We start from the raw sequence: 24,891 nt of genomic DNA, 5'->3' as shown, positions 1-24,891 counted from the left end.
TTCAATAATCGGTTTAAGCTATGTCTGGTCCTGGTCGTCTCGAATATCCTTAGATCACCCTGAACTTAACCAAAAGTGCTCGAGTTTTCTTCAACTTGTCAAATTTAACCAAAATTTTCATCTTTTTTTTTGATTGTCAGATTTCTTTGAATTTATCTTTATTTAAGTGTTATTTACTGAGGAACAGTCGCTCGGATAGTTCACTCACAATGCTGCTGCCCGTCTGGCTTCTTTTGCTTGCGGCATTCGTCACTTATTCAAATGCTTCCTCTATCAATCACTTTTCTACACACTCGGGTCAGAAATATGATGATGTATGTTATTATACTTTATATGACTTAGTCAATAACTAACTGATCCAGATTGCATCTGCTCTCAATTCCACTTACAGTATCAAACAAGCGGCAAACGGCATCACTACAATCCCAACCTTGCTGAACAGCGCAATTGTCGAATATTACTATCTCGAGAAGCCATTGGAGTCAAAAGACACAGATGAGACTATAATTTTGCGTACAGCTGATAATGTCGTCCATATCTCTCACGATCATGGTGCAACTTGGGCCGATGTTGCGTCTGCAAATGAAGTCGTTGCTATCTATCGTCATCCTTATGACAGCAACGTTGTTTACTTAATCACTTCTGCTGCTGAACTTTTACTTTCAACTGACAGAGGCTTCAAATTTAATACTGTCAAGACACCTACTCTACCTCACAGAGTCGGCTATCTCCAGTATATGACGTTTCACAAGACCCATCCAGACTGGTTAATTTGGCACGGAACCACAGATTGTTCTAAAGTCAAAGCTGGTCAGCCATGCGCCATTACTGCATACTATTCCAAGAACAACGGAGGCCGGTGGACTGAGATGCAAGCCGGTGTCAATCAATGCGCTTATGTCGTCGGTCTTCAAAAAAGTACGAATGATGATCTGGTCTTCTGCGAGCGTTTGGTAGGCAATGGCAACAGCAACATGTTTTATCGCCAGCTTGTATCTTCCACAGACTACTTCAAGAACGCCAAAAACGAGATCGTGCACTTTGATGATATCATTGGATTCACGGCACAGAATGATTTCCTGATTGTTGCTGCAGTCGCCGCCGACCGTATCAGCTTACGGGCTGATGTATCGATTGACGGAGCGACGTTCGCACATGCTGCGTTTCCACCAAATTTTGCAGTTGGCCAACAGCAGGCATACACTATTCTTGACACTTCCACGAAATCTATCGTCATGCATGTCACTGTTAGCGCAACCCGAGACTCTGAGTTTGGAACAATTTTGAAGTCAAACTCAAACGGAACTTCCTATGTTACATCGCTCGAGTACGCTAACCGTAACTACAACGGTTTTGTTGATTTTGAGAAGATGCAGGGAATTGAAGGTGTCAGCCTTGTTAATGTTGTTGATAATCCGACGGAGGCAAGCGACGGCCAGAAAAAACAGCTCAAGACCAAAATCACGTTTAACGACGGTGGCTCGTGGTCTTTCTTAGAGTCTCCTCAAACCGACTCACTCGGCCAGCCTACTGGCTGTACCGGAGCTTCGGAGCAATGCTCACTCAACTTGCATGGCTACACCGAGCGTGTAGATGTACGAGACACGTTTTCTTCTGCATCTGCTGTCGGGCTAATGATTGGTGTTGGCAACGTTGGACCGACGTTGACGGCGTACGGCGAAGGCAACACATACTTAACTCGTGACGGTGGTGCCACCTGGAAGGAAATCCAAAAAGGTACTTATATGTGGGAATATGGTGACCAAGGCTCTATCATTATTCTTGTCAACGACAAGGTTCCTACAGATTCTCTTCTGTACACGTTCGATGAGGGCTCAACGTGGCAAACACTCAAGTTTTACGACGAAATGATTCAGGTCAATGATATCAGTACCGTGCCATCCGACACCAGTCGCAAATTTTTGATTTATGGTACCCCTGCCGATTCATACGGACAGAGAGCTGTTGTTGTGCAAGTTGACTTTACTGGCAGCACCAAAACGAAGTGTGTTCTGAATCAGCGCAACCCGGCTAATGACGACTTTGAACTGTGGTCTCCTGCTAGACCTGGTCAGACCGAGAACTGTTTGTTTGGACACGAAACACAGTATTATCGCAAACTTCCGGATCATTTCTGCTACATTGGTGACAAGGTCCCGCAACCGCACTCCGAAGTCAGAAACTGCGAATGCACTCGACATGATTACGAGTGTGATGCAAACTACTATCTGGCCACCGATGGTTCATGTCAATTGGTAGCCGGGTATTCTCCACCAGACCATTCGGCGCAATGTAGACAAATGCCAAACCAAATTGAATGGTTCGAGCCTACGGGATATAGACGTGTGCCGCTCAGTACTTGTGTTGGTGGACAAATCTTGGACAACATTCAGTCTTTCCCTTGCCCTGGACACGAAGGTGAGTACCAGCGCAAGCATGGTGGCATTCGCGGGTTTGGTTTGTTTTTGCTCATCACACTTCCGTTCGTCATGGCCGGTATTGTCGCATACGTGCTTTACAACCATTATTATGGTCAATATGGCCAAATTCGACTTGGCGAGACTGATTTCGACACACATTTGAATCTTGGTGCGGACGGCATTTTGAAGTACCCTGTCATTGCAGTCTCAGCTGTCGTGACGTTTTTGTCTGCGCTGCCGGTGATTGGCAAGTCTTTGTTCCAAAACTGGCGCCGACGGGCAGCACGACCAAGCAGACTCTACCGCAGTCGCACTAACGGGTCATCCTACCCATTGAGCCGACCGGTTGGCGCTGGTAGGTACGAGCCTGTGAGCGCTGAAGAGTCACGTGGGCTGTCCAACATGGATGATGATGAGGATGTGCATGTGTTTGGATCATCAGACGACGACATGGATGATGATGACTATGGCGAGATGACTGGATCCAGAAACCAGGCTTTTTCGCCGCCAACGCCGTCGTCTCCTCAATTGTCTGCGGCACCATCACCACCGCCACACACGGATTCAGTCTCACCGACGAGTCCACAGAGTCCGCTAAGCCCGGCTAGCCCGAGCGATGAGTTGATGCCAAAGTCTCCTCCATTAGAACCAATTGATTCTCCTACGAAATAATGAAAGTTCTTTCATGTATGTGTGAGACTAGTGTGTGTAGGCTGATTGATGCATTGTCTTTTGTACAGTTATTTATTTTTTCGTTGTCATGAGTTTTATGCCCTTCGTTGTATAATTTTTTTATTGTGGTGTGAAGAAGTAAACTTCTCTTTTCAAACGAAAAGCACGTTGTCTCATTATATAGAATCAATTGATTTTGGAGTTTTTATCAGAATAATTTCACATTTACGTAATCGTTCTAGTGTTACACATATCAACGTTCTTTAAGCAACTTATTCCTCTTCTCACGTTTCTTTATTCGTTCAACACGCTGAGTTTTGTTAGTATATAGCATGTACCGTGACAATAACACACTAACCTTCTTATGCATTTTCTCACTTAATCTAGCGTATCTCTCTTTTTCGGCTTTCTCTTCAGCCTTTGCCTTAATGTGTGCTACTCTTTGCTACAGTTTATTAGCAAATTTCAAGACATTCTCACAGAATGTAACATGCCTTTTGTGCTTCTTCTTTTTCTTCTTTCATTTGTTTTTGTTGTTCTTTCATGATGATCTGTTCTTGCCGTTTCTACTTTGTCAGTACTGTCATAATGGAAGACGACAACGTCTTTAACCTTCTCTCGTATCTCGTATGCATTCTTCTTTGGCAACCCGACAGCGCTTATCCGCTTCGGAGTCTTGATTTCCTTCCATGGCTTTCCACTTTTTCGCAGACCAAGATTCTTGCTCGCAAGTGTATCAGATGGTATACCCGTGACTACAACTTCTGTCACAGCCATGATTATTCAATATGATTAAGCGTGATAGAAAATGTCTGCAAAGTGTGAGAGCAAAAAAAAAAATCCGTTGGGAGTTTGGTGCGGCTCAGAATTGTTAAGATTGGTTTCTCGGAGCTCTCTTGCTGCGCCATCTTCATCAATTGAATATATCTTCACAATGCGAGCTGTAAGTACAATTGAGCTGTGTAGAAAATGCTTATTAAGTAGATAGGGTACACAGAATTACGTGAACGGAACGTGGTTGTAAGTACGTTGCCCAACTGTGAATTGTGCTGACTCGTATAGGTGTAACTGTAAGAATCCTGGCCTAGCGGTCAGGCGAAGAGCAGGACCTGTGAGATTATTGAATATTCTGGTATGGACTGGTTTGACGTGACTTAGAAAGCAATGAAGCCGGGCGAGTATTACTGGACATGTCCGATTCCATACCCAGACAAGTCTCGGTGCGGATTTTTTATTTACGAAAGTGATCCCCAATATACAGTCATTACCAAGACAATCACCCGACCAAAAACCGATATTGCTAAAGCTTTACATTCACAAGACAAAACAATGACAAGTCCGATCCAGAAGCAGGCTTTGCAGCGTGTAGAAAGCGGTGCCACCTTGTTTCATGACGAGTATGATGACTCGGATTTAGATTCGTCGTTTGCAATGATGGATGAAGAAGAAATTCAGAGGTTGTCACAGCCTACTAGTAGTATGAAGCAGAAACACAAGCTATCAGAAGAGCCAGCATCAACACCCGTGACACCGAAGAGAGAACGAATATCTGAATTACCAAGCCCACCACCGTCCGGGCAGTTCACCAAATCTCTCTTAAGTCCTGTTAAGATACAACAAGAAAGAGATGCTAAGAAAGACGAAAACGAGATTGCTAAGCTAATACATGACGGACGAGTTTACATGGACGACATTCTAGGTACACTTGAGAATAAAATGACAAAAAAGGAGCACGACATTGAGAGGAACGAGCACATAATCAAAGTGTTAAAAGATGAAGTTACTACTCTTTCTGAGCAGCGACTGTCTTTGTCCGAGACTCTGCGTGAGATGAAGCAGAGACTTGTTCAAACTAGAAGCTCATCCGGTTTGGGTCCATTTGACTGACACGAGCCCCTCACCCCACAATTTTTCTTGGATTTACCCCGCAGTGATCAAGTCATTGCGGCTAATTGATTTGCAGTTCTCGGATATGCGGCCGATAACGGCTAATTCCACTTCAGCTTATTTTGCCATTATATAGCTATGATATATTAATGGAAGCGATCCTCTTGATTTCTGGCGATGTGGCCTAGTTGTAACAAATGACAATCGAATCAGCAATACTATCAACTTACCCGCAGTTCTCGTACAGAGCAACTACGTTTGCGTCAGATACCTTCTGGTACAGCCGGAGAATGGCGGTTCGCAAACATGCTATCATGGGCCAGCTTGAGATGCTTAAACAGACGGACCGATACATTGCATTTACGCTTAAAGATCTGCCTGTTTATAATCAACCGCCTGAATTTGCGCCTGTTCCTAGACACTTGTTTTGGGATTCAGATATTGGGAAATGGATTGAATTGGCGTGCTACTTTCTGGCTGAGCAATGGGATGAAGTCATAGACGCTGCAGTTAGAGAGTTAGTCACGATGATTGCTGGAGCGCAACAGCCAGACGGATATCTGAACATTCACTATCAGATGGTTGCCAAAGGTCAAAGGTTTACGAATCTTAGAGATATGCATGAACTTTACAATTGCGGTCACTTGATTGAAGCTGCAATTGCACATCATGAAATTTACCATAGCGATGAATTTCTTAATGTTATGCTGAAATACATTGATCTTATTGAAAGGGAAATTGGGCCAGAAGGAATCAGAGGCTATCCTGGACATCCAGAGATTGAATTGGCATTGTTCAGATTGTACAATATTACAAAAAATCAACGGCATTACGATCTTGCAAAGTTCTTCATCACAGAGCGGGGCGTAAACAAAGGCGAGTTTTTTACTCAGGAAGCTATTAATCGTGGAGAGAAGCCTAGCAAAGGCGCTGCCTTACACCCTGGCGACGAACTTCTTGCCTATTCACAGTCTCACTTGCCAATTTTGCAACAAAAGACAATTGAAGGACATTCTGTTCGTGCAATGTATCTTTTGACTGCTGTTGCCGACATGGTTCGGCTCGATCCTGATCTCAAGATCAAAGAACAATATTACGAAGCTTGCATACGGTTGTGGAATAACATGGTTAATCGAAAAATGTATGTGACGGGCGGCATTGGTGCAATGAAACCGTGGGAGGGGTTTGGTATAGATTATTTCTTGCCAGTCTCGACAGAGGAAGGTGGCTGTTACAACGAAACGTGTGCCGCAATTGGTATCGTTATGTTTGCCGACAGACTATTGCGTATTAGACCCGAAGCTTCGTTGGCTGATATTGCCGAGCTGTCTATGTTCAATGCTTTGCTGACCGGAATGTCTGAAAATGGAGACGCGTTTACATACATCAATCAGCTTGGGTCATCTGATAAGGATCCTAGCAAGAGATACAAATGGTTTGAATGCTCTTGCTGCCCTCCGAACATTACACGCAACTTGGGTTTTTTGGGAGGATATCTCTGGCATTGGGACACTACTGCTGCGGGTAAAACTGATATTTGGGTTCATCAGTTTTCGAGTGCTACACTTGAGTTTCAGGCTTCTGATTCTACTATGCATAAGCTTGTTGAACGAACATCATGGCCGTGGACCGGCGAAATTTCGTTTGACGCTAGACTTACTGACGCAGACATTTATGTGCGAATTCCAGTCTGGGCTGGTGATAACTGGGAGTTTTATGCGGGCGGCGACGTAATCAAGAAGTCTGCTTTTGCATCTCGCGGGATCAATGTCACAGATGGATACTTGCTCGTGCCTGCTGCGTTCATTGCGTCGGTCGGAGGTCAATTTGCAGTCACCATTGAGTTCAAGCCACGCTTGCTTTTCAACCATCCTCTGACGGCTCAGGACAACGTGACTGTTGCACGTGGACCAATTATCTACTGTGTTGAAGATTTTGATCATCCTTGGGTCAAGGATCATTTCAAATCGCTTGGACTTTTAGAGTCTGCAACTTTTACCGAACATGTTCAGCCAGATGGATCGATTTTTCTAAAGACAGAGGCCGGCGTTTTGCTAGATCATGAATTCCAAGAGTGGAACAGCACAACCAATGCGACTTGGTTATCGTCGAAGTTCTCGTTGCGCTCAAAAAGGGCGCAGACCGGTAAGCAAGTCGACTTGACTTTCATTCCGTACTATTTTCGGGATAATCGAGGAGGAGTTGGACAAATGCGAGCCGCATTGAAGCGTATTAGCCCTTAGATTATTTCATAGCAATATACGTGATCCTAGATCTCTTTTCCATTGAGTTCGTAGCAAAATTTTCGTACTCTGGCCGAGCTTGCGTAGACGGGTATCGGGTTAGGGTGAGTGACATACGTCCGAACGCAACCAAACTACACAAATGTCGAATGAGTAAATACAACGGACCACGGCGCACTCAAAAAGACTATCGGGGTCTTCCTATAACGAATGTACGTTTTTGGTTTATATTAATGGACAGAATTAACAGTACCAGGGCGTATACGAGGCTGGAGTGTGGAAGTATGTTGTGTTTAGTTCGCATTAATAAATCTGACAACGAAGATGCGGTTGTACGCCTCCATTGATTGCAGCTCACTTTGAGACGAAAAAAGCTGGATTGAATCAGGTAGAAAAGAGCTTGTTTTTCATGGTGTAGCTGACGATATCAGGGCAGGTGGTTCTGGTGTTGTGGGGATCGGAAGACGAGGAATGGGTGTGGGTTTTTTCTTTGGGACGACGACGCAAAGATAATAGAAGACTGGGTTCGAACTATCAGATCTGAGCAGAAAGAGTCAGAGACCGCTGCACCGCCAGTAGTATCAGCCATGCCACCCTCGCCTGTCAAAGCGCCGGAGCAAGAGTCAGTTAAGGGTATAGCGAGCACGAGTGCGAGCAACTCGAGTCAGGTGCTTGAGTACAAGATTGCGGAGGTTGGGTCTGTGTTTGATGCGATTGAACAACAGTGTAATATGCTTGATACAACCACCGCAAAGCAAGAGCGCGAGATTGGCGAGCTTAAAGTGCAAGTTGATTCTCTACGGGACGGGAATGAGGATCTTGAGAACGAGATATTGGCTTTAAAGGCGCGATTGCGAGATGAGTTTGGGTCTGTTGTATAGTATGTAGCATAAAGTTGTAACTTTAAAAAGGGTCGTTGTAGTAGAAGTTTTGTGCCGGGTACTCGACACTTGCGTGTATGGCCCGAGTAGCTGTTTTGAGTCCGTTTAGATCGAGCAGACGCACACTAGTAGTAGTGTCAGTAATCATTTTGATGCATTCGATCGACTCGGTCGTGATTGTCATTGGTGTTCTTAGTAGTTCGGTAGTCCTTTTCAAAGGCTCGAAAGAATGTCTGCCCGACAGCGAAGACGGTGATTGCGGTTGCACCATTGGGGTTTTCAGTATGCGAGAAATGCCGGAAAATCCGTTGCGCGATAGTAACACGTTCAGGCCATCGTACCACTCGGCCGCAGAGACTGCAGTCTGGGCGTACAGGTTAAGAAGTACGGTCTCGTGTGTAAGAGCAGGGTCTGCTCCAGCTTTGTAGCCTTGCAATGTAAGCTTGAACGCAAACTTACTATTCGATATTGTGCCTGGTGTTAACAGTGTCGTAGTCCCACCTTGAATCGTGTCATTGGGGCCAGATTGGTCGTCGCTAATAATGTCTTCAAGCGTAGTTGCTTTTAGCTCAACATTGTTCGACAGCATCACGGCCGAAATCGAACTCAAGTCGATCACACCAGGCAAATCATCAATAGACGGCGTCTTGCTGCTTGATAGTCGCTGGTCGTAATCTCCGTAATGCAATTGGCGGCGACTGTGTGACAACCGGACGTATTTCCAAAAGTTTTGGCCCTGCCATGCACCCCATGTGTTTGTCGACCCAGTCTCGATCGACCCACCAGAAAGTATACTTGGACTTTCACGCGGAATAGCAGACAATAGTGAGGTGGTTCCTGTTCGTGGAATGCTGTCAGGAGAGTTGTTTAGAAACCAAGCACCTTGAAGTAAACAGCTAACTCGTTGTTCCATGACAAATTCCAGTGCCTCTTCAGCTAATTGGATTCGTAATTTTTCAATTTCTTTCAGACCAGTCTCGTGGAGTCTATCACGACTTATGTACTCGAGCTGCAACTTTCGAAGATCAGTGTATGTAATTTGTAATGCCATATCAGCAGGATCCAGTAATAGGTCGCCTTGTTTTGTGCGTTCTCTGATTTGTCTAAAAAATACAGACACTAGGTCTCTGACGCGAAAAGAATCTGCCGTACTGGCAGCTCTTGAATCCTTCCATGTGCGAAGAAACAAATCAAGACCGGCAATGTGCAAAGCATCCCATTGTAAGATGAGCGGGTCAAATGGGCTGTTCTCGTTGGCCACATTTAGAAATTCGTAAAGCAACGTAGTCACAGTAATACTGGCATTGACGACAGGACACTGTACCTGTGACTGCTCCCATTGTTCGTGTAGCAGCGTAACAAACTCATTTTCGCCGCAGAATTTGATGTAGAATTCCAAATCAAGCAGCCCTAAGTCTCCAACAGAAAAAAAATCAGCCACTGGAGTTTCAGTGTTTTTAAATCCCAGCTTTGACCAAGTTGACTCTAGTGTCTCCGGAGCGTGAAGAAGTTTAACAACTTTCAGGCCATGATCACGCAGCACGCTCAGATGTTCCTGCTTGACCGGGCGCGCTCTGTATCGTCTGTAAAGCTCACGCATTAAAAATTGAAAACCAACGACTTCAGTTTGAAGCTGGTCAGACAGATCAGAACTGTGCATCAGTTTCCATGCGCTATGTGCGACTCCTGCCCGTAGAAGTTGCAATACCAGCGATAAATTTGGTAGTTTATCGTCTGCGTCTCCCATAATGTCACGGATAACGCTATTAATGATTTGAAATGCAGAAACACTGACTTGTGCTTCAGACCGGTCTAGTCTACTTATAACAAGCGTCCAAAATTCAGGATAAGTCGTGGTATAGCTTTTCAATCTCTGTGCTCCTTCTGTACCACCAAATATTGGACGATCTGACACTGCAATAAAAGACGCCAGTACTGTCATTGCAATTGCCAGTGTGTCAGAATCGTCACTTTGCATACTTAACCGTACTAGTTTATCTACGATTGAGTCGAACGTGGGTACCGCGCCATGAGCAGATAATGTCCCAAGAGCCGCAATTGCGCCGACTATGGGCAATCCTTCCATAGCCAAACTAATTAAAGCATCAATTCCGCCTGCTGCGACAATTGCATTTGCACTGGCAGCGTCCTGGTGTTGATTAGGATCAAAGTACTAAACGGAGTGATAACATACATGAATAGCAGCAATTCTAGTCAAGACAGTGTCACGATTTATTATTTGACCAGGCAAATACAAGTCACAAGATCCTGTTAAGGCTGCAACCATTAACTGCGCATCAATTGAGTCTTCCATAATGCATATTCAATGTAAGTTCAGGTGAGTTCAGAAGATCGCGAGACCAAGTTGAAGGAACAAAGTTTCGATGGTGCGGCTGACAATACTATCAGGATACCCGCCCAATTCAGTAATAATTTAACTTTAAACAAATTGCCCCAACCCTACACCGCATACGCTAATATAAGGAAAGATGTTCTCTACTGACATGTTACTATTTTCTTTACGAAGACAACAAAATTATAACATTTCTCACGTACTCGTAATCGAATTTAAAGTCCCAATGCAATGATCCAATGAAAGGTCGATCGTCCCTTAAATTTCATTAATCATAAAGGAACAGCAAATTAACTTAAAAACATGCAAATAACTTAATTTCTAGTATAGAAATTCAAGGTATTTTTCGGCTATGCTAAAACCGGGGAAGGATAGACTGCTTGTAGAACCAAAGCCTCAACACTGGTAGAGAGAACAGTATACTGCTTGGTCTTTGCAGTCTCTTCAGGAGCATCCGCAGTAGTCGGAGACTCTCTGAAAAATGCTTTCCCAAGAATAACAGTAGTAAACATAAACCAAATTTATGTAAGTGCGGCCACCTAGCAGCGCATTTGACAGACTTACAGGCCGGGCGAGTTACTTACTAGCACGGTCTCAGTTGTGTAATCTAGATTTCCGGTGAGATGATCGATGTAGGTCACGAAGTCAGTGATCTCATCGTAATTAGCGCAAATTGATGCGGAGAACCAACCACATGGCATTGATGGATTTAAAGTGAAAGACATCGACTTGTGAAAAATCAAGCCTGGCTAGGCCAAGTCAACTAAGACGAGGCAAACAATTACAATGATGGAACAGATAGAAGTGCAAAGCAAATAAGCTTCAGCACCAACCTTGGCATGAATGGTCATTTTAATAGCGTAAGCAATCACTCTAAGAGTAGCGAGCGAGAAGAAAGACATGAGTAGAGAGGTAAAAAAAAAAGACTAGCCATCAGTTTATCCGAAAATAGCATTATGGGTGTTGCGACTTAAAAATCGAGGGGCGCAGAATAGAATGAAACAAAAATAAACAGAAGAGAAACCTGCTGAATCATATAAAAATCAAAAGTGAGTCATGAGTACGACAGAAACAATGCTCTTTGGATTATTGAGGCTTGAATTGACTATTCCGCGATTGATGTCAGAAGTTCCACACAAGTTCTGCACACGTATTCCAATCGACTATCTAAATTATATAAATGTAGTACTCATCGTACACGATTTCATTGCAGTACTCGTCTTTCATGTTCTCTTGCTGCTTCGCCTGATAGTAACAAAATTAATAACAAATAATATTAAATCCGTATGTACATACAGCACAGCTAGGCATTGTGAAAAGATCCGCTATAATGTGTTCTTCATTGGTCGTTTAAAAGTTCTTTGCCTACTCCAGATCTGCGCTGTACGCAAAACAACCTTCCGTACGGATATTAGGGTCAAGGCCAGTAATAGTTAATAAGCACCTCCACACTCAGCCACACCGCCATGATGACGCGGTTCACTCCGGATGTCGAGGGCAAAAACAGCGTACGAATGCAATACTCAATTGTCGTAAAAGTTGACAAAAAACTAAAGATTCATTGAAATTCTCAATAATGAAATACTCATTTTGGCCCCGAATATTTATATTGAGAGTATCTCAAGCTTTTATTGACATTGTTATTCTCGGTGTGTCTGGTTGGCTGGTATCAAATGCATACAGAGCAATTCACGGCTACTTCCTGTTCACAGTTCGTATTAATTCTTCTACATATGAAGTGCTATAAATCTGACAAGTATATAGTCAATCTTTACAGCGCTTGCATTAGTATATCAAGTTTTTGGTCCGCGTGTTTTCCCAGAATATCATAAATCTATCATTGTATTGGGACTAGAAGCTCTAACGTTTATTTGGTGGCTCTGTGCATTCGTCAGTATTGTACCGCTATACTTCAGCCATATCAAATGCCATTCCGAAGGAAAAGACCATGACGAGGAGACACACGATAATTTCTGTGGGCCCATAAACTCACACATCGTGGCCAACATCTGGTTTTCATTGGTCCAGTTTGGTTTGTTCTTTGTGACACTGGCTATGGTCATCAGAGTGTTCAGAAACGATCGCCGAGACAACGCTATTTCCGACTCTGTAGGTGTAGCAAGTGTTCATTCGGATCCAGCATACGATGACCCGTTCTCTGCACAGGAATACGACTCCGCTATCGATGGCGGCGCTTCAAATCGATACTCGGCTCGGGCAGATCAGTATGAAATGGCTAGTCTTGACCCTGATGACGACCCACGGAACCCATATGGTGATCACGCTACCTACGAAGGCAAACCGCCTTATTAATGAACTCGATAAGATGCCGGCTAGCGCTGGTGTCAGCGATATATTATACTGTACAATACATGAATCCTTAGAACTTCTGTCACATTCACATTTTTTTTCAAACCATTAACGTCTGCCCTGTCTTTGCAAGTACAAACTTCATTCCCGCCAAGTCATCTTCGTTAGCAAGAAGCTCTTCTAACTCTGTCAATATAATTGACTCAGCCGGTCGAGTCGCACAGTTTGGTCCTGTATTAGCAGTAACAAGCTCTTCATCATCTACCAAACCTTTCACATGGGTGATTACAACTACCAGCCCTGCCAATGGACCCATACGAGAGGCCGGCTTTGTAGAAGTATAAAATATCGAACTATCTTCTAGTGGTATATTACCTGAGCTACCAGTGCTTCCAGTACTGACAGCAGACGCGCGCCTGCTAGAAACAGGCGAATACTGCTGCATCAGCTTGTGCTTTGTGTGATAATGGAAATGTGGATGTGGATGCAATCCGTACGGATGATGATGCTTTTCTTGGATATTCTGCTGTTGCTGATGCACTAGTGCCTGTTGCTGGATGGACATAGCTGGCATATGCGCATCTCCGAAGAAAGCGTAATCGCCAAACACACCCGACGACACGTCGGTCTCAGACAAGTTTTGTGACAAATTTTGCGACAAGTTCTCTATTTGAACTAGGCTTTCATTGGGTTCGGCCCAGTTACATTTCAGTAGACTCGCAAACATTTTCAGTTCTTGGATCAGATATGGTGGCGACAGATGTCCAAAGAGTGAGTGTTCAGGTTGAATAGACGCGTATGAACACTCAATAACAATGGCCGATAGTTGCGATCGGGCAAATTTGCGTGCAGCAGCAATCCAAACACGTCTATTCCGGGGGTCAATCGAGATTGAATCTGGCTCAACATCCCCGAAAATCAAAATCTCTTTAGACAAACAAGTGTCTCGAACGAAATAAGCACTAGATTCAAACGCCCGTGACTGACCACTGCTGTAATGTACACACCCATGGGAGACTGGATAAGCCCTGACCTGTAACCCATTCGCAATATAGTCATATCCAATCTCGTCGTCCTCTTCTTCGTCGTCTTCGCTATCGTTGGCCGGTGGATTATACCGCAATCTGCGCAGAGTTATGAGTCCGATTGGATCATCTCCTTCGTTAGTTAAATTTGGCCAGATTGCATTGTTGAATATATGTTTCTTTAAATCATCAATTACCCATGGCAGTCCGCACAGCTGTTTTGGATTATCAAACGTGAAGCAAGATGAGTTGAGCACAAAGCCTGATACATGGTCAAGATGACTGTGAGTGATGCACGCTGCAGCGACAAGTTCACGCACGACGTACGCTGCATTGGTCAGAGGAGTCGCGTATGGCATCAGTCCAGTCCCAAACTGCTGCTGATGAACAGAAACAGGGTTCAGCGCTGAGGCGGCCGGTCTGAGGGCATGCAGCACTCCAGCCATGAAAGTACCTGCGTCGATAGCCACAAGTGAATTCTTTGCCCACGATTCAGAAGATGACTTTATTATATACCCCGACACACCAAACTCCAATGGGCCACCAGACGAGCCCTATTTTGTTAGCAGTTTTAAAGTAGACACGATGAACTTTTTTACTTACAAGCACAATCAGCTCGAACGCAGCCCGATCGGAACCTGCCGACGGACGCGATAGCTGATCCACAGTTTTCAATGATGACAGTTTTACACTTTTGGGGTACTTTTTTTTACCTAAAATATCAGGCAAAAGAGTTGTTTACCACAAGTCTCGTTGACTGTCGCGGATTGCGGGTCTTTTTTGATCGATCAAAGACTTCACGATCAGGCAGCAACCCTAACCGGATCTTCTCAAACTGGTATGCCAAGTTGCTGGTTGTGCCTGTAAAATAGCGGTCATAGTTCAAATCGTCATTTGTTAGCCGTTTTTACTGTCTACAAGAAGTTCATTAGTAGAATGAGATAAATTGTAAAAAACTAGCAGAAATTCATATAACTAATTAATTTTAATAGTATAACAAAAAATGTTAATAGTAATTGCTCATATTCAACTAGAGAAAAAATCATTACTGTGTGGCTTTGGTTCACACTTGAAAGGAATGTCTTCTCGAAGTTGAAGCATTTATTCAGGAGTTTATGACACAAAACCCTCGCTTTACATTCTTCTACAAACTACATCCTCATCTTCACCAAAGTCGTCGTCAATCAAAGGTCAAAATGAGTTACACTCGTACAGAAGAAGGTCATAATAATAATTATTCTCGAAGACCAAGGCAGTATCAATCGAATCAACCATACAATAATTATGGTCAACGACAACAAAATGTGACTTTGAACTATGATAATGATGAGCAGCAACCACAGCAACAGAGAAAAGCAGGGCATAGGCGCACAATTGATTATACTGGGCTTGTAGCGCGGTGGAAACATAAGAGAATTGCAGGCTCATACTTAAATCAACCGGGAGTTGTTAGACCACACAAGGAGTATATTATCGATGTATGGATCAGGGGATATAGTAGTGATTCTTCTTGCTAACTGTTATAGATATTCCCCCCCTCTGCTTATCGATATAACCCCATGACTAGTGTTACTCCAAAATTTGTGCATTCAAGTGTAAATAAAATACGACACCCAGTCAATCTCGTGCGGGTAGATAAATTGTATGCTACGCGTTAAGAGCAATTGCTAATGAAATAGTGGACTCCAGAAGGTAGACGGTTACTGGGCGCAAGTAGTAGTGGTGAATTCACACTATGGAATGGCCAGGCATTTAACTTTGAGACAATCATGCAAGCCCATGATCAAGCAGTTCGGGCAGGTCAGTGGTCACATAACGATGACTGGTTCTTGTCTGGAGATCAAGAAGGTTTGGTGAAGTACTGGCAGCCAAACATGAACAACGTCAAAATCGTTGCTGCTCATAGAGAGGCAGTTCGAGATTTGTCGTTTTCACCAACCGATACAAAGTTTGTAACGGCGAGTGATGATAACAGTTTGAAAATTTGGGATTTTAATGAAGCAGTTGAAGAAGGCACTTTGGATGGTCATGGATGGGACGTGAAGTGTGTACACTGGCATCCGACAAAGGGTCTAATTGTCTCTGGGTCAAAAGATAATTTGGTTAAGTTATGGGATCCACGAACAGGCAAGTGTCTGACTACATTGCATGGACACAACAACACAATTACGAGGGCAGAGTTTGAACCGAATCACGGAAACTTGCTTGCGACTTCTGCTAGAGATCACACTGCACGTATATTTGACATTAGAATGATGCGCGACGTTGCAATTCTGCGTGGTCCTGACTGTGACATGACTACACTAGCATGGCATCCAATTCACGATTCCCTCATCGCCACTGGCGATTTCAACGGTGGTGTGCATTTTTATCTTTTGGATGCAATCAAAAGTAGTAGTTTTTCAACCTCGACAATGCAAGGCGGAAGCGCGTCATCAAACACTGCTTCTTTTTCGTCAGCTGCTAGAACACTCGAACCTGTGCATTCCATAACGTATGCGCATGAGAGCGCAATCTGGTCAATGGAGTATCATCCACTTGGTCATATTTTGTGCACCGGATCAAATGACAAGTTTACGCGATTTTGGTGTCGGGCCAGGCCTGGCGACGACGAACAATTCAAGGACGGATATCATCTTGGCCATGAACCTTCAACTACAAACAATTACGGACAGTCTCATCTGCGGAATGGCACAAGATACTGATTTTGTATAACACGTGCACGAAATGAGTAAATGCCAGAATGTATAATATAACAATTTATATAAAACAACACCTAAATTCCCTTTTTTCATGTAACCATAAGAAACAAAACCTATACAAGAAGCACAGCATTCACGCATCCATCGCGATCCGGCTCATTTGTGATTTGCGCGTATTTACCCCAAACAACCTTTCCACCAGCAGTAACGAGTCCAAGTTCAGAAACGTTGACTTCAATGATAGTTCCCTTTGTCAAAACACCAAGCTGGGTGTAGAGCGGGTTCTGTGGGTTCTTCTTGACAGACAAAATAGGCAAATGAACAGTCACACCGAGTTCAGGATGAGTAACGTTTGCTTTCTTTTGTCGTAGTGCAGACGGGCGAATGATTCGCTCAAACTTAACCGGCCTACGAGTAAATCCTTCGCCAACGAAAGTATGTTTGGTGATCATGCGTTTCCAGCTCTTTCGCTTTGATTTTCCAGTTTTGACGACCTTGAACATTTCCTCCTCAGAAATACCTCTGACCTTTGGCAACGGAACAGCAAACTTGGCCGCCTTTTCCAGACGCTTCTGCTTGATGGAAGTAGACAATGCCTTTGCCTGATTCGTATTTTGACGGTCAAGCAAATACGTAGGCAATCCGTCTGGATCATCAGGTGTGCTAGTAGTAGTATTAACCGTCGCCTTCTCATGCTGCTTGATTCTGTGTCTTCGTTAGCCAATTCTACTTAAACTCAACAAATACACATACTTCTTCTTCATCTCAATCTTTTCTTGGTGACGCTTCTTATTAAACATCTTGGCCCGGAAACCAGTCAATCTTTGAGCATCTTTTGATATCCGATGCGACTCACGCGCCTCTCTCTTGCGCCTTGTATTGTTAATGCTCTATTCAAATTTGAAGTCATTAGTACATACTTGCGCTCTTCATAATCAAGACGCCTTCCATGCTTCTTCACACTTTCTTCAATATAATCGTTTTGCGGCTATCCAGTCAGACAATTCAATTTCATTTTATACCAAAACACTCACCATATTGAAGTATAACTCGAAATCTGCTCAATCAGTGCTAAAGTTGGGAGAAATTTTGTGCTTTACCCAAATTTTTCTCAAAAGTTAAATTTTGCGCTTGGGAGACATGAGTGGGTTAGGGCTTTTACTATTTACATGTGGCATCTTCGCATCCTTAATTTCTATACAAATCATATCAATTGCTGGTAATCCAGCACTTTCCTCTTGTTGACCTCCTGCGCCTTCTGATACGCCATGTATACTTTAACCAAATCCTGCAAGTGTCAATTTCTTGTTAATAAGGAAGTCTGAATAACTCACAGCAACAAGAACGTCCAAAATCATGCAAATATAACATCGTAAAAATAAGTATGGTACCAACTGTTTAAATTCTGGCCAAAAAAAGCATATGAGTCTACTTACGTCAGATTGGAACCCACTGCATTCAAAAATACATACTCTGCCGTGAGTCGGCATGCCAATGGGAGCAACGCAGATTCAACCATTAATTCTGACTCGTCGATCGGTTCGGGTAGTGGTAGTTCAAGTTCTATTGGCGCTTCTTCAACCATTTGGGGTTCCACTTGTTCCGGTTGGACTAGTGGTACTTCCGGGCCAGCTTGCGGTACTTCAATTTGGTCTTCCTCTAACGCCTGTTCGTCTCCTTGTAACATGTTGCTCAACTCTTCTATGTCTTCCTGTGGCATGCTATCGTTAGGAACGGCAGCAGGGCTGTCAGTATTTTCAAAAGCTTCAAAGTAATCTTGTGTAAATTCAGTCAACGGACTGACTTCATACATAAACTCTTCCACAATTTCGTTAATCTGCTGCTGCATCACATTATCGTTACCACCGTCATTGACAGCCTGTAGCCTGGACTCTGGCTGGATATTTCTTTCTAACTCTTCCGATGCTTCAAGTGCCTCCTCCTCTTCTTCATATTTTCGTATCTCAGCATACTCAGCCTCTTGTTTAATTTCCTCGGTCCCAATATGATTTTTTTCAATAGGTTCTAGTCTGTATTGCTCTTCCAGTCGAATATTTTGTTCAGAACTCATAAAATCAGTATTTTCTTGCTTGTCTTGCTCCTCCTGTTCGACATCTTGTCCGAGGTTCACATGCTCAACCGGCTCAACAATTGTATCAGCTGGCTCCGAATTAAGCATGACAGCATTTTTTACAAAAGAATCTTTCCACGGATCGAGCAGGCGCACTCGTAATTGTATGTGCAAATAAACCAGCACAGGAAAGACCAAAAAGCAATTGAAAACCGATTGACCGTGATCCGGAGAACTGTACGCTCTGACATCGCGCCAGAGTTCGATCATTGCAAAGACCAGCTGGGTGCCGCTATACGCAAAAATATTTGGTATCCGAGAGAGCTTGTGCGTATACGCTAAAACATTAGACACAAATTTACACAGATAAAATGAACGCACTCAGAATTTCAAGCAATGAGAAATATGGCGACTTTGGGACTCGGTTTAGGCCAGGGAACTTTTCGTTGACTGTCATGTCTTCATGATAAAATCTATATGCAGACTCAATAAACAATATATGGCGAACCTCAATCATCGGAAACACTAGAGCTATAGATACGCGTCCCAGTAAGCTTAAAAGCTGCGTTCGGAGCAATGCATAAAGCAGAACTTTTAGTTGATCTTCTAAGGTCGTTGCAATCCATTGGATTAATGAAATAAAGTATTTGTATGCTCTATAGAAGTACGATTTTGATTTTTGCACCTTGATAACGTATTTGCATTGCGGACACTCGATACTAGTTTTAATCGGACCTATCCAGGCCAAAATACATTCTTCATGGGCCACCAAGTTGCACTTACATGGCTTTCGCCATTTGTGTTCAGTAGCAGGTGGGACTACCGGATCAGTAGAAGTGCCAAAGCAAATCCAGCACTGATCAGTATCTGACACCCGAACGCTCATTGATTAGGTCTCGGTATACGATATAGACAGATCAATAATGGATACTATGGACCGCGTAGTAATACTTGTGTCACGTGATCGAATTTGGGAGTATTGTAAGACTGTAATGTTGAACGGATCGCGAGCACGAGACCAATAAACATGGCGGACTCGGAATTGACTTGCTGGGTATGCATGGGTACTTCGGATGACGTGCCACCTTATGGCCTTTCAGAACACAACTGGCGCAGGCCTTGTAAATGCACGCTTGTTGCTCACGAGGCATGTCTGTTTAACTGGTTCAAAACTGCTTCACCATTATCATCAACCATGGCTTGTCCAGTGTGCAAATCACCAATTTCTATTGTGCAGCCGGAGTACTTTTCGGTTTGGATTCAAAAATTTGCAAATATTGTTGCGGAAACTACGACCAAAAACGGGATGTATGTCGTGTGCTTTGGTATCAAGTTCTTTGTTACAAAATACGTAGCGTACAATCTGGGTAAAATGGTTGTCCGCACTGTACTGGAACCTGAACAAGCTGCTGCGATCTGTTATGTTGATACTGCTTGGGACGAATACCTTGCTGACTATGCAAAATACGAAAAGACTTTTGATACATACCGGACAAAAATATTTGGACTTGGGTTACCACCCGCAGCTCCTACGTTTACAACGTCTCAAACTTATAACGACTTTTCCAACTTGGCCATGTTGGTTCAAACTTTGCTTATTGCTCGGAGTCCATCTACGATCTTCAATGATTGCGTTTTGGTTTGGCTAGCATTGTCGACTGCCTATGCGTCTCGAGAGACAATTCCTCAGGGAGAAAGTTTTGCACGAGTTCTTGCTTGTATGCCTGTTGCTCGATATGTCCACCGTGGTTTTAAGCACTTCGTTGTCGCGCCTATTCAACGGCACTGGGAGAATGAATTCCCGGATCCACAGATTGAAGAATTGGAACCTGAACCCCAACCTGAGCTTCTAGAAGCAATTGAAGACGCGACTGACTTCATGTCGTTCAGAACTAAATTACCGGCACTACAAGTTGCTGAGGCAATTGCGTTTCCGTTCATCAGTCGGCTTGTGCAAGAGTATGTGCAATCACAATACTACAGTTCAATTATAGCTCACATGTCCTAGTCAAATTGTGAAAATTTTTCCTGCATTTTCAGAAAAAGTTCCGCGGTTGTTTGTAAGAGTCGCAATCTCTGCCTGTGCTGTTGTTGCTGTGAAGGTACATTTGCTGGCGAATGTGTTTTATCGAAATCTAACCTTTAGGAATGTGCGGATATGTATTTGTCATATGCCAAATATCAGCAGCGCAAAAATCGCATAATTTTGGATTACCACCGGACCGAAACATAGGTCTCGTTTAATGGGCCACAATTGCATCGATTAATGTCCCAGTCTAGAAGGTAAAACGAGCAGTTAGAGTAGACCTTTATCTGGCAACACATAATTTTACAGTTATTGGACATTATTGCGCTACAAATTTCAGATTTTGTTGTCGCGCCCGTTCCCTTTGCTTGAGGAGAAGTATGAGAGTGCGACTACGCAAAATTGCTATTGAAGTTTTTTCAAAAAGTACTAATTTAGCATCAATTGCGGTTATGATCTTAATTATATTAATGGTTTTCATTTGCTTCAAACTGATCTTTACTTTGGCCCTTTCTATTCTTCGCTTTTTCAACAAATCTGTAATATACTTTGACATTGTGTGGGTAATGTAATATCAAATTAACACAGCGACTCGGCCTATGGTCCAACTATACTATTGGAAATTCCAAGTTGGAGCGGGAAGGCGCTACATCGGCAGTCAATGTCGCCGCCAATTTCATAGTATCGGAGTACAATTGCATCGAAACATCAGCAACAATCCTTTGAATCTTAATTAGATATTCTTCGTGTCTTTGCTCTTTTGTTTTGAGCATATGCGCTATAAATACTGAATGCATCCTAGTCTGTTAGCACTAAGCATCTACAGTGAATGAAAAGCACTTGCCTTCAACATCAGAAACGTATAGCCACCGATCATACTCCGCACAAACCGATTTGGCACAACCTTTGCAAACTTAGGAAACAATACCGTGATTAGACTACCCATAAGGCCACTGCAAGCCGGGAACGACAGCGCGCCCAAAATTGTGGGCAGAATGTTTCTCTTGTTGACAAACAAATCCATATCGCCGATTCGTAAGTTCGCATTCATTTCCACGACCACATCAACTCTGCCTTCTTCATCGGCAGCATCCCCATGAACTCCATTTACAATCTCTTCTTGATCAACCAGATTCTCAATTCTGGGTGTCGATGGTGAATCTTCTGACTTCCATCGTGCCAGACTTGGAAGCACGACTTTGGCGTAGAAAATTCTGTACGCATAGTTGAAAATAAGGTACGTCGTAACAGGGACGTACGGATTACCGGTTTCCCTGTCCTTAATTGCTGATGTGTACAAGCTGACAAGCGGTAATGCGCTCAACCCTGATCTGTGCAACGGAGTCGTTCGTGAGCCAACCAAAAGTATAGGCACAAGAGGCATTGTGAGGAAATCGACCCGTTTCGATCGTTTAGCAAGAAAATGCCAAAATGAAGTCAGCACTTCGGTAAACGTCGCGCTGTTGTGCTTGTAATTGTTCATTGTATCAAAAAAAATCTGTTCAAATGTCCCTGTCTCGACTCCACCTCGAATAACATCAAGCGTCTCGTCTAGAGAGCACATAAAGTAAACGGAACTAATTCCATGGGTATATAATACACCCCAGACCACCGAGATTGCATTTCCTGCAGCTGTAGCGATCAATGCTGACGTCGCGACATGAGAAGCTAAACGAACAACTGCACTCTGAATATCTAAGATGTAGTTACGGGCATAATCAACTTTGATGACTGTACCACATTGTGGGCATGGTCTACTATCTGTTCCGTCGGGGATCCAGAGCAAAAGACAAGATTCATGAGCTACCAAACTGCATTTACAAGGCCGGCGCCAATTGTGTTGTGATCCAACTGGGGGTGGATCATTTGAAGTACCTAAACAGATCCAGCACGATAAAACTTCAGAGACATTTGTTAATGACATTGTTTGGTGTCTCTGCACTTCTGAGCTCTTCAACTTTTTGTTAAACCCAAGCAAGGACCAGGTAAGCCGCACTACATTACAGCTTGAAATCGCGTAAAATCAAGTAAACAAGACAAAAATGAACGCGATTTAATGGCAGAGCAAAATCAACAACCAGAGAAGCGAGGTCGTGGAAGGCCACGCAAACATCCTTTACCAGAGGGCTACGTTCCGCCGCCTCCAAAGCCAAAAAAAACCAAAACTGTCCCTGTTGAAGATCTGGACAGCCAACGAGCAGCAGAGCCAGAGCCAGAGCCAGAGCCAGAGCCAGCACGAGTTACAGCCAGCGGACGACCTGCCAGGCGAACTACTAGGATAACTGACTACGCGAAAATTGTTAATTTTACAGTTGCGGGAGATGATGAGGACGAAAATACAATTATTGGCACCAAGATTCGCGAGGATGCAGATGAAGACGCCGAGTTTGAGATTGGTAACGAGCCAGAATTGGCAGACGAAGAAGGAGACGATGATTTAGAAGTTTTTGAGAGTGAGAGCGACAGTGGTAAAACTGATATTAATAAAGACAATGAGGCCTTAAATAAATCAAAGAAATCAAAGCCAAAGTCTGCCAAAAGAGCAAGTACATCAGTGCCTGCACCAAATTCGCGCAGAACAAAAGAGTCGATGGAGGGCAAGATGGAGTTATATTTTGGACACAAAAGTAGCTTGCTAGTAGAAGCAATTGAGTATCGCAACAACTGGGTTAATGAGCTGACGTCAATTCGGACTCATATGTTACATGAAGCATTCTTGTCGCTGGAAGTATCAGATTTTGATTTAAGACAGACAACTACGATAGTCGATGAGGAATACGCTCAATCGTATCTGCCAGGCGGTAGATCATCCTTAAATGTCGACATTGGTGTAGATCAAAAAGATTTTCAAGAATTTAGGCTTAATAGGCTTGATGTCAAGCGTCTGGAAGACGTCACTGATGGTCACCGAAAGGGATACCTAATTCACAGCGGGGGCTATGTAACAAGTAGTGAATGGGCCCCATTACCACACTCAGGTTTGCACCGTGTTTCAAATCATTTGCAGAGCCAAACAATTAATACAAGTTTAGAAGTGCAATATCTTGCTATCTCTGCAGCCGAAGCAGATAACTTGAAGCTATCACTATTCGAGAGCGCTGAATATAAGTCTTCGATCACGATATGGCAGCTTAACACCACGACAGGCGAATTCAAGCTATATTCTGTATTATTACATTCTTGGGGCGTCGCGTGGAGTCTACAATGGTGCCCATTTGATACACGCGGCTTAAATCTGGTGGGCATAGTTGCTGCGGCGTTTCAAGACGGGAAAATTCGAGCAATAGAAGTGCATGCAAACCCAATTTCGGGCCCTGCATATGTCAAGATCGAGAGGCCGACGAGAGAATGGCGGCTTCCCGGGACGATGCCGAGTGCAGTGAAGTGGATTGATTCGCAAAATTTAGCTGTGGGAACGACAGCGGGATTTGTGACCATTTTTGACCTTCACGCGGATGGACCGGTCGTGAGCAGCCCGGTGAGCCATAGTGCAATTTTATCACTGCAGTCTCTTGCGCCAAAATATCCGTATATGGTAGTAGTCACAACAGCCGATGGATATGCGAGAGTGCTAGATTATCGAGATCCACGTTCGTGCTGGGCATCATCGTCACGAGCCAAAGGTTTTTCTACAGTTAGTGCATTTATCCCCGGGTTAAACGCAGTAGCAGTTGTGGAAGATGGAACACAAACTAAACTCAAGGCTGTGTTGAGTTTGTCTTCTGAGACAGTGTTCACACATCGAGACGCAAGTGTGACGTGTATGGCCAGTGGACAATGCCATCCATTTGTTGCGGTTGGATACGCTGACGGCTCAGTGGTGTACGGCAATTCTGTCGCGCGATTATTGACAAACAGAAAACATGTGTACAGGAATTGGCCTCAAATTCGACTATGGCAATTGGAGTATAGCGAAAAGGCAGATAAGTATCGGTTTGTGGATAATATAGTAGCGGAAGAGATCAATTCGGCGATCCGTGCTTCGTATCGAATATTTCCCAGTAATATTGCAATTACAAGTCTATCTTGGTGCAGTAGAAAGGAGAGCGGCGGATGGATAGCTGCAGGGACAGCCAACGGGATGCTGCGGATCGAGAATCTAGCAGTGTAAGTTGCCGATTAAAGCATGTCAATCAATCCATTTCGGACTACCTGAGCCGGACAGAAATTGGTTTGGGAATGTAAGGGAGATCGAGATCAGGGGTCTGGTGACGTCGGCGGCTAGTAGAACGTCATGATGTACACGCCTTCTAATTTATTCTCTTATAAACTATCATTAATGAGTCGAATTTATATCATGT

General features: G+C 43.7%; 14 protein-coding genes across 14 annotated transcripts; 8 read left to right on the top strand and 6 right to left on the bottom strand.

Moving 5' to 3' along the window:
• The first annotated feature begins 64 nt into the window (after window positions 1–64).
• V1512DRAFT_260731 (uncharacterized protein) lies at window positions 65–3,306 on the top strand. The gene is made up of 2 exons (XM_066915925.1): window positions 65–314; window positions 363–3,306. Exons 1-2 carry the CDS (start codon window positions 210–212, stop codon window positions 3,090–3,092), a joined length of 2,835 nt encoding a protein of 944 aa, XP_066772805.1. The 5' UTR covers window positions 65–209; the 3' UTR covers window positions 3,093–3,306.
• On the bottom strand, window positions 3,219–3,905 carry V1512DRAFT_127312 (uncharacterized protein). Its single transcript, XM_066912944.1, has 4 exons — window positions 3,705–3,905; window positions 3,587–3,658; window positions 3,451–3,537; window positions 3,219–3,402 (listed from the first exon to the last, which is right to left on the bottom strand). The coding sequence occupies exons 1-4, from the start codon at window positions 3,867–3,869 to the stop codon at window positions 3,346–3,348; spliced, it is 381 nt and encodes a 126-aa protein (XP_066772804.1). The 5' UTR covers window positions 3,870–3,905; the 3' UTR covers window positions 3,219–3,345.
• A 121-nt stretch (window positions 3,906–4,026) lies between these two features.
• On the top strand, window positions 4,027–4,979 carry V1512DRAFT_246832 (uncharacterized protein; the record flags this gene model as incomplete). The annotated part of the gene is made up of 4 exons (XM_066914453.1): window positions 4,027–4,035; window positions 4,081–4,112; window positions 4,155–4,203; window positions 4,251–4,979. 4 exons carry the CDS (start codon window positions 4,027–4,029, stop codon window positions 4,977–4,979), a joined length of 819 nt encoding a protein of 272 aa, XP_066772803.1.
• Window positions 4,980–5,078: 99 nt separating this feature from the next.
• On the top strand, window positions 5,079–7,289 carry V1512DRAFT_127438 (uncharacterized protein). Its single transcript, XM_066912945.1, has one exon. It carries the CDS (start codon window positions 5,177–5,179, stop codon window positions 7,220–7,222), a length of 2,046 nt encoding a protein of 681 aa, XP_066772802.1. The 5' UTR covers window positions 5,079–5,176; the 3' UTR covers window positions 7,223–7,289.
• On the top strand, window positions 7,262–8,149 carry V1512DRAFT_275206 (uncharacterized protein). The gene is made up of 4 exons (XM_066917816.1): window positions 7,262–7,434; window positions 7,479–7,504; window positions 7,547–7,610; window positions 7,654–8,149. The coding sequence occupies exons 1-4, from the start codon at window positions 7,372–7,374 to the stop codon at window positions 8,101–8,103; spliced, it is 603 nt and encodes a 200-aa protein (XP_066772801.1). The 5' UTR covers window positions 7,262–7,371; the 3' UTR covers window positions 8,104–8,149.
• V1512DRAFT_236491 (ELMO/CED-12 family-domain-containing protein) lies at window positions 8,040–10,444 on the bottom strand. The gene is made up of 2 exons (XM_066914121.1): window positions 10,298–10,444; window positions 8,040–10,252 (listed from the first exon to the last, which is right to left on the bottom strand). Exons 1-2 carry the CDS (start codon window positions 10,415–10,417, stop codon window positions 8,126–8,128), a joined length of 2,247 nt encoding a protein of 748 aa, XP_066772800.1. The 5' UTR covers window positions 10,418–10,444; the 3' UTR covers window positions 8,040–8,125.
• Window positions 10,445–11,776: 1,332 nt separating this feature from the next.
• On the top strand, window positions 11,777–12,853 carry V1512DRAFT_260715 (uncharacterized protein). The gene is made up of 2 exons (XM_066915924.1): window positions 11,777–12,167; window positions 12,221–12,853. The coding sequence occupies exons 1-2, from the start codon at window positions 12,033–12,035 to the stop codon at window positions 12,767–12,769; spliced, it is 684 nt and encodes a 227-aa protein (XP_066772799.1). The 5' UTR covers window positions 11,777–12,032; the 3' UTR covers window positions 12,770–12,853.
• Window positions 12,774–14,670, bottom strand: V1512DRAFT_275202 (cAMP phosphodiesterases class-II-domain-containing protein; the record flags this gene model as incomplete). Its single annotated transcript, XM_066917815.1, has 3 exons — window positions 12,774–14,345; window positions 14,395–14,504; window positions 14,628–14,670. The coding sequence occupies 3 exons, from the start codon at window positions 14,668–14,670 to the stop codon at window positions 12,867–12,869; spliced, it is 1,632 nt and encodes a 543-aa protein (XP_066772798.1). The 3' UTR covers window positions 12,774–12,866.
• A 300-nt stretch (window positions 14,671–14,970) lies between these two features.
• On the top strand, window positions 14,971–16,565 carry V1512DRAFT_236489 (WD40-repeat-containing domain protein). Its single transcript, XM_066914120.1, has 3 exons — window positions 14,971–15,269; window positions 15,318–15,422; window positions 15,471–16,565. The coding sequence occupies exons 1-3, from the start codon at window positions 14,988–14,990 to the stop codon at window positions 16,494–16,496; spliced, it is 1,413 nt and encodes a 470-aa protein (XP_066772797.1). The 5' UTR covers window positions 14,971–14,987; the 3' UTR covers window positions 16,497–16,565.
• V1512DRAFT_126697 (ribosomal protein S8e/ribosomal biogenesis NSA2) lies at window positions 16,552–17,604 on the bottom strand. Its single transcript, XM_066912943.1, has 4 exons — window positions 17,528–17,604; window positions 17,414–17,481; window positions 17,247–17,366; window positions 16,552–17,198 (listed from the first exon to the last, which is right to left on the bottom strand). The coding sequence occupies exons 1-4, from the start codon at window positions 17,528–17,530 to the stop codon at window positions 16,607–16,609; spliced, it is 783 nt and encodes a 260-aa protein (XP_066772796.1). The 5' UTR covers window positions 17,531–17,604; the 3' UTR covers window positions 16,552–16,606.
• A 93-nt stretch (window positions 17,605–17,697) lies between these two features.
• V1512DRAFT_246823 (uncharacterized protein) lies at window positions 17,698–19,450 on the bottom strand (the record flags this gene model as incomplete). The annotated part of the gene is made up of 4 exons (XM_066914452.1): window positions 17,698–17,781; window positions 17,828–17,921; window positions 17,966–18,902; window positions 18,946–19,450. The coding sequence occupies 4 exons, from the start codon at window positions 19,448–19,450 to the stop codon at window positions 17,698–17,700; spliced, it is 1,620 nt and encodes a 539-aa protein (XP_066772795.1).
• A 141-nt stretch (window positions 19,451–19,591) lies between these two features.
• V1512DRAFT_246822 (uncharacterized protein) lies at window positions 19,592–20,797 on the top strand (the record flags this gene model as incomplete). Its single annotated transcript, XM_066914451.1, has 3 exons — window positions 19,592–20,523; window positions 20,573–20,666; window positions 20,711–20,797. The coding sequence occupies 3 exons, from the start codon at window positions 19,592–19,594 to the stop codon at window positions 20,795–20,797; spliced, it is 1,113 nt and encodes a 370-aa protein (XP_066772794.1).
• A 231-nt stretch (window positions 20,798–21,028) lies between these two features.
• Window positions 21,029–22,705, bottom strand: V1512DRAFT_260706 (uncharacterized protein). The gene is made up of 2 exons (XM_066915923.1): window positions 21,435–22,705; window positions 21,029–21,388 (listed from the first exon to the last, which is right to left on the bottom strand). The coding sequence occupies exons 1-2, from the start codon at window positions 22,512–22,514 to the stop codon at window positions 21,320–21,322; spliced, it is 1,149 nt and encodes a 382-aa protein (XP_066772793.1). The 5' UTR covers window positions 22,515–22,705; the 3' UTR covers window positions 21,029–21,319.
• V1512DRAFT_260705 (WD40-repeat-containing domain protein) lies at window positions 22,415–24,878 on the top strand. Its single transcript, XM_066915922.1, has 2 exons — window positions 22,415–23,568; window positions 23,623–24,878. Exons 1-2 carry the CDS (start codon window positions 22,647–22,649, stop codon window positions 24,699–24,701), a joined length of 2,001 nt encoding a protein of 666 aa, XP_066772792.1. The 5' UTR covers window positions 22,415–22,646; the 3' UTR covers window positions 24,702–24,878.
• The last annotated feature ends 13 nt before the right edge of the window (window positions 24,879–24,891 follow it).

The sequence above is a fragment of the Lipomyces arxii genome, assembly GCF_038497795.1.
Source record: "Lipomyces arxii strain Phaff 12-163 unplaced genomic scaffold V1512scaffold_4, whole genome shotgun sequence".
NCBI lineage: Eukaryota > Fungi > Ascomycota > Lipomycetes > Lipomycetales > Lipomycetaceae > Lipomyces > Lipomyces arxii.
This window is presented reverse-complemented; position numbering and strand designations above follow the sequence as displayed.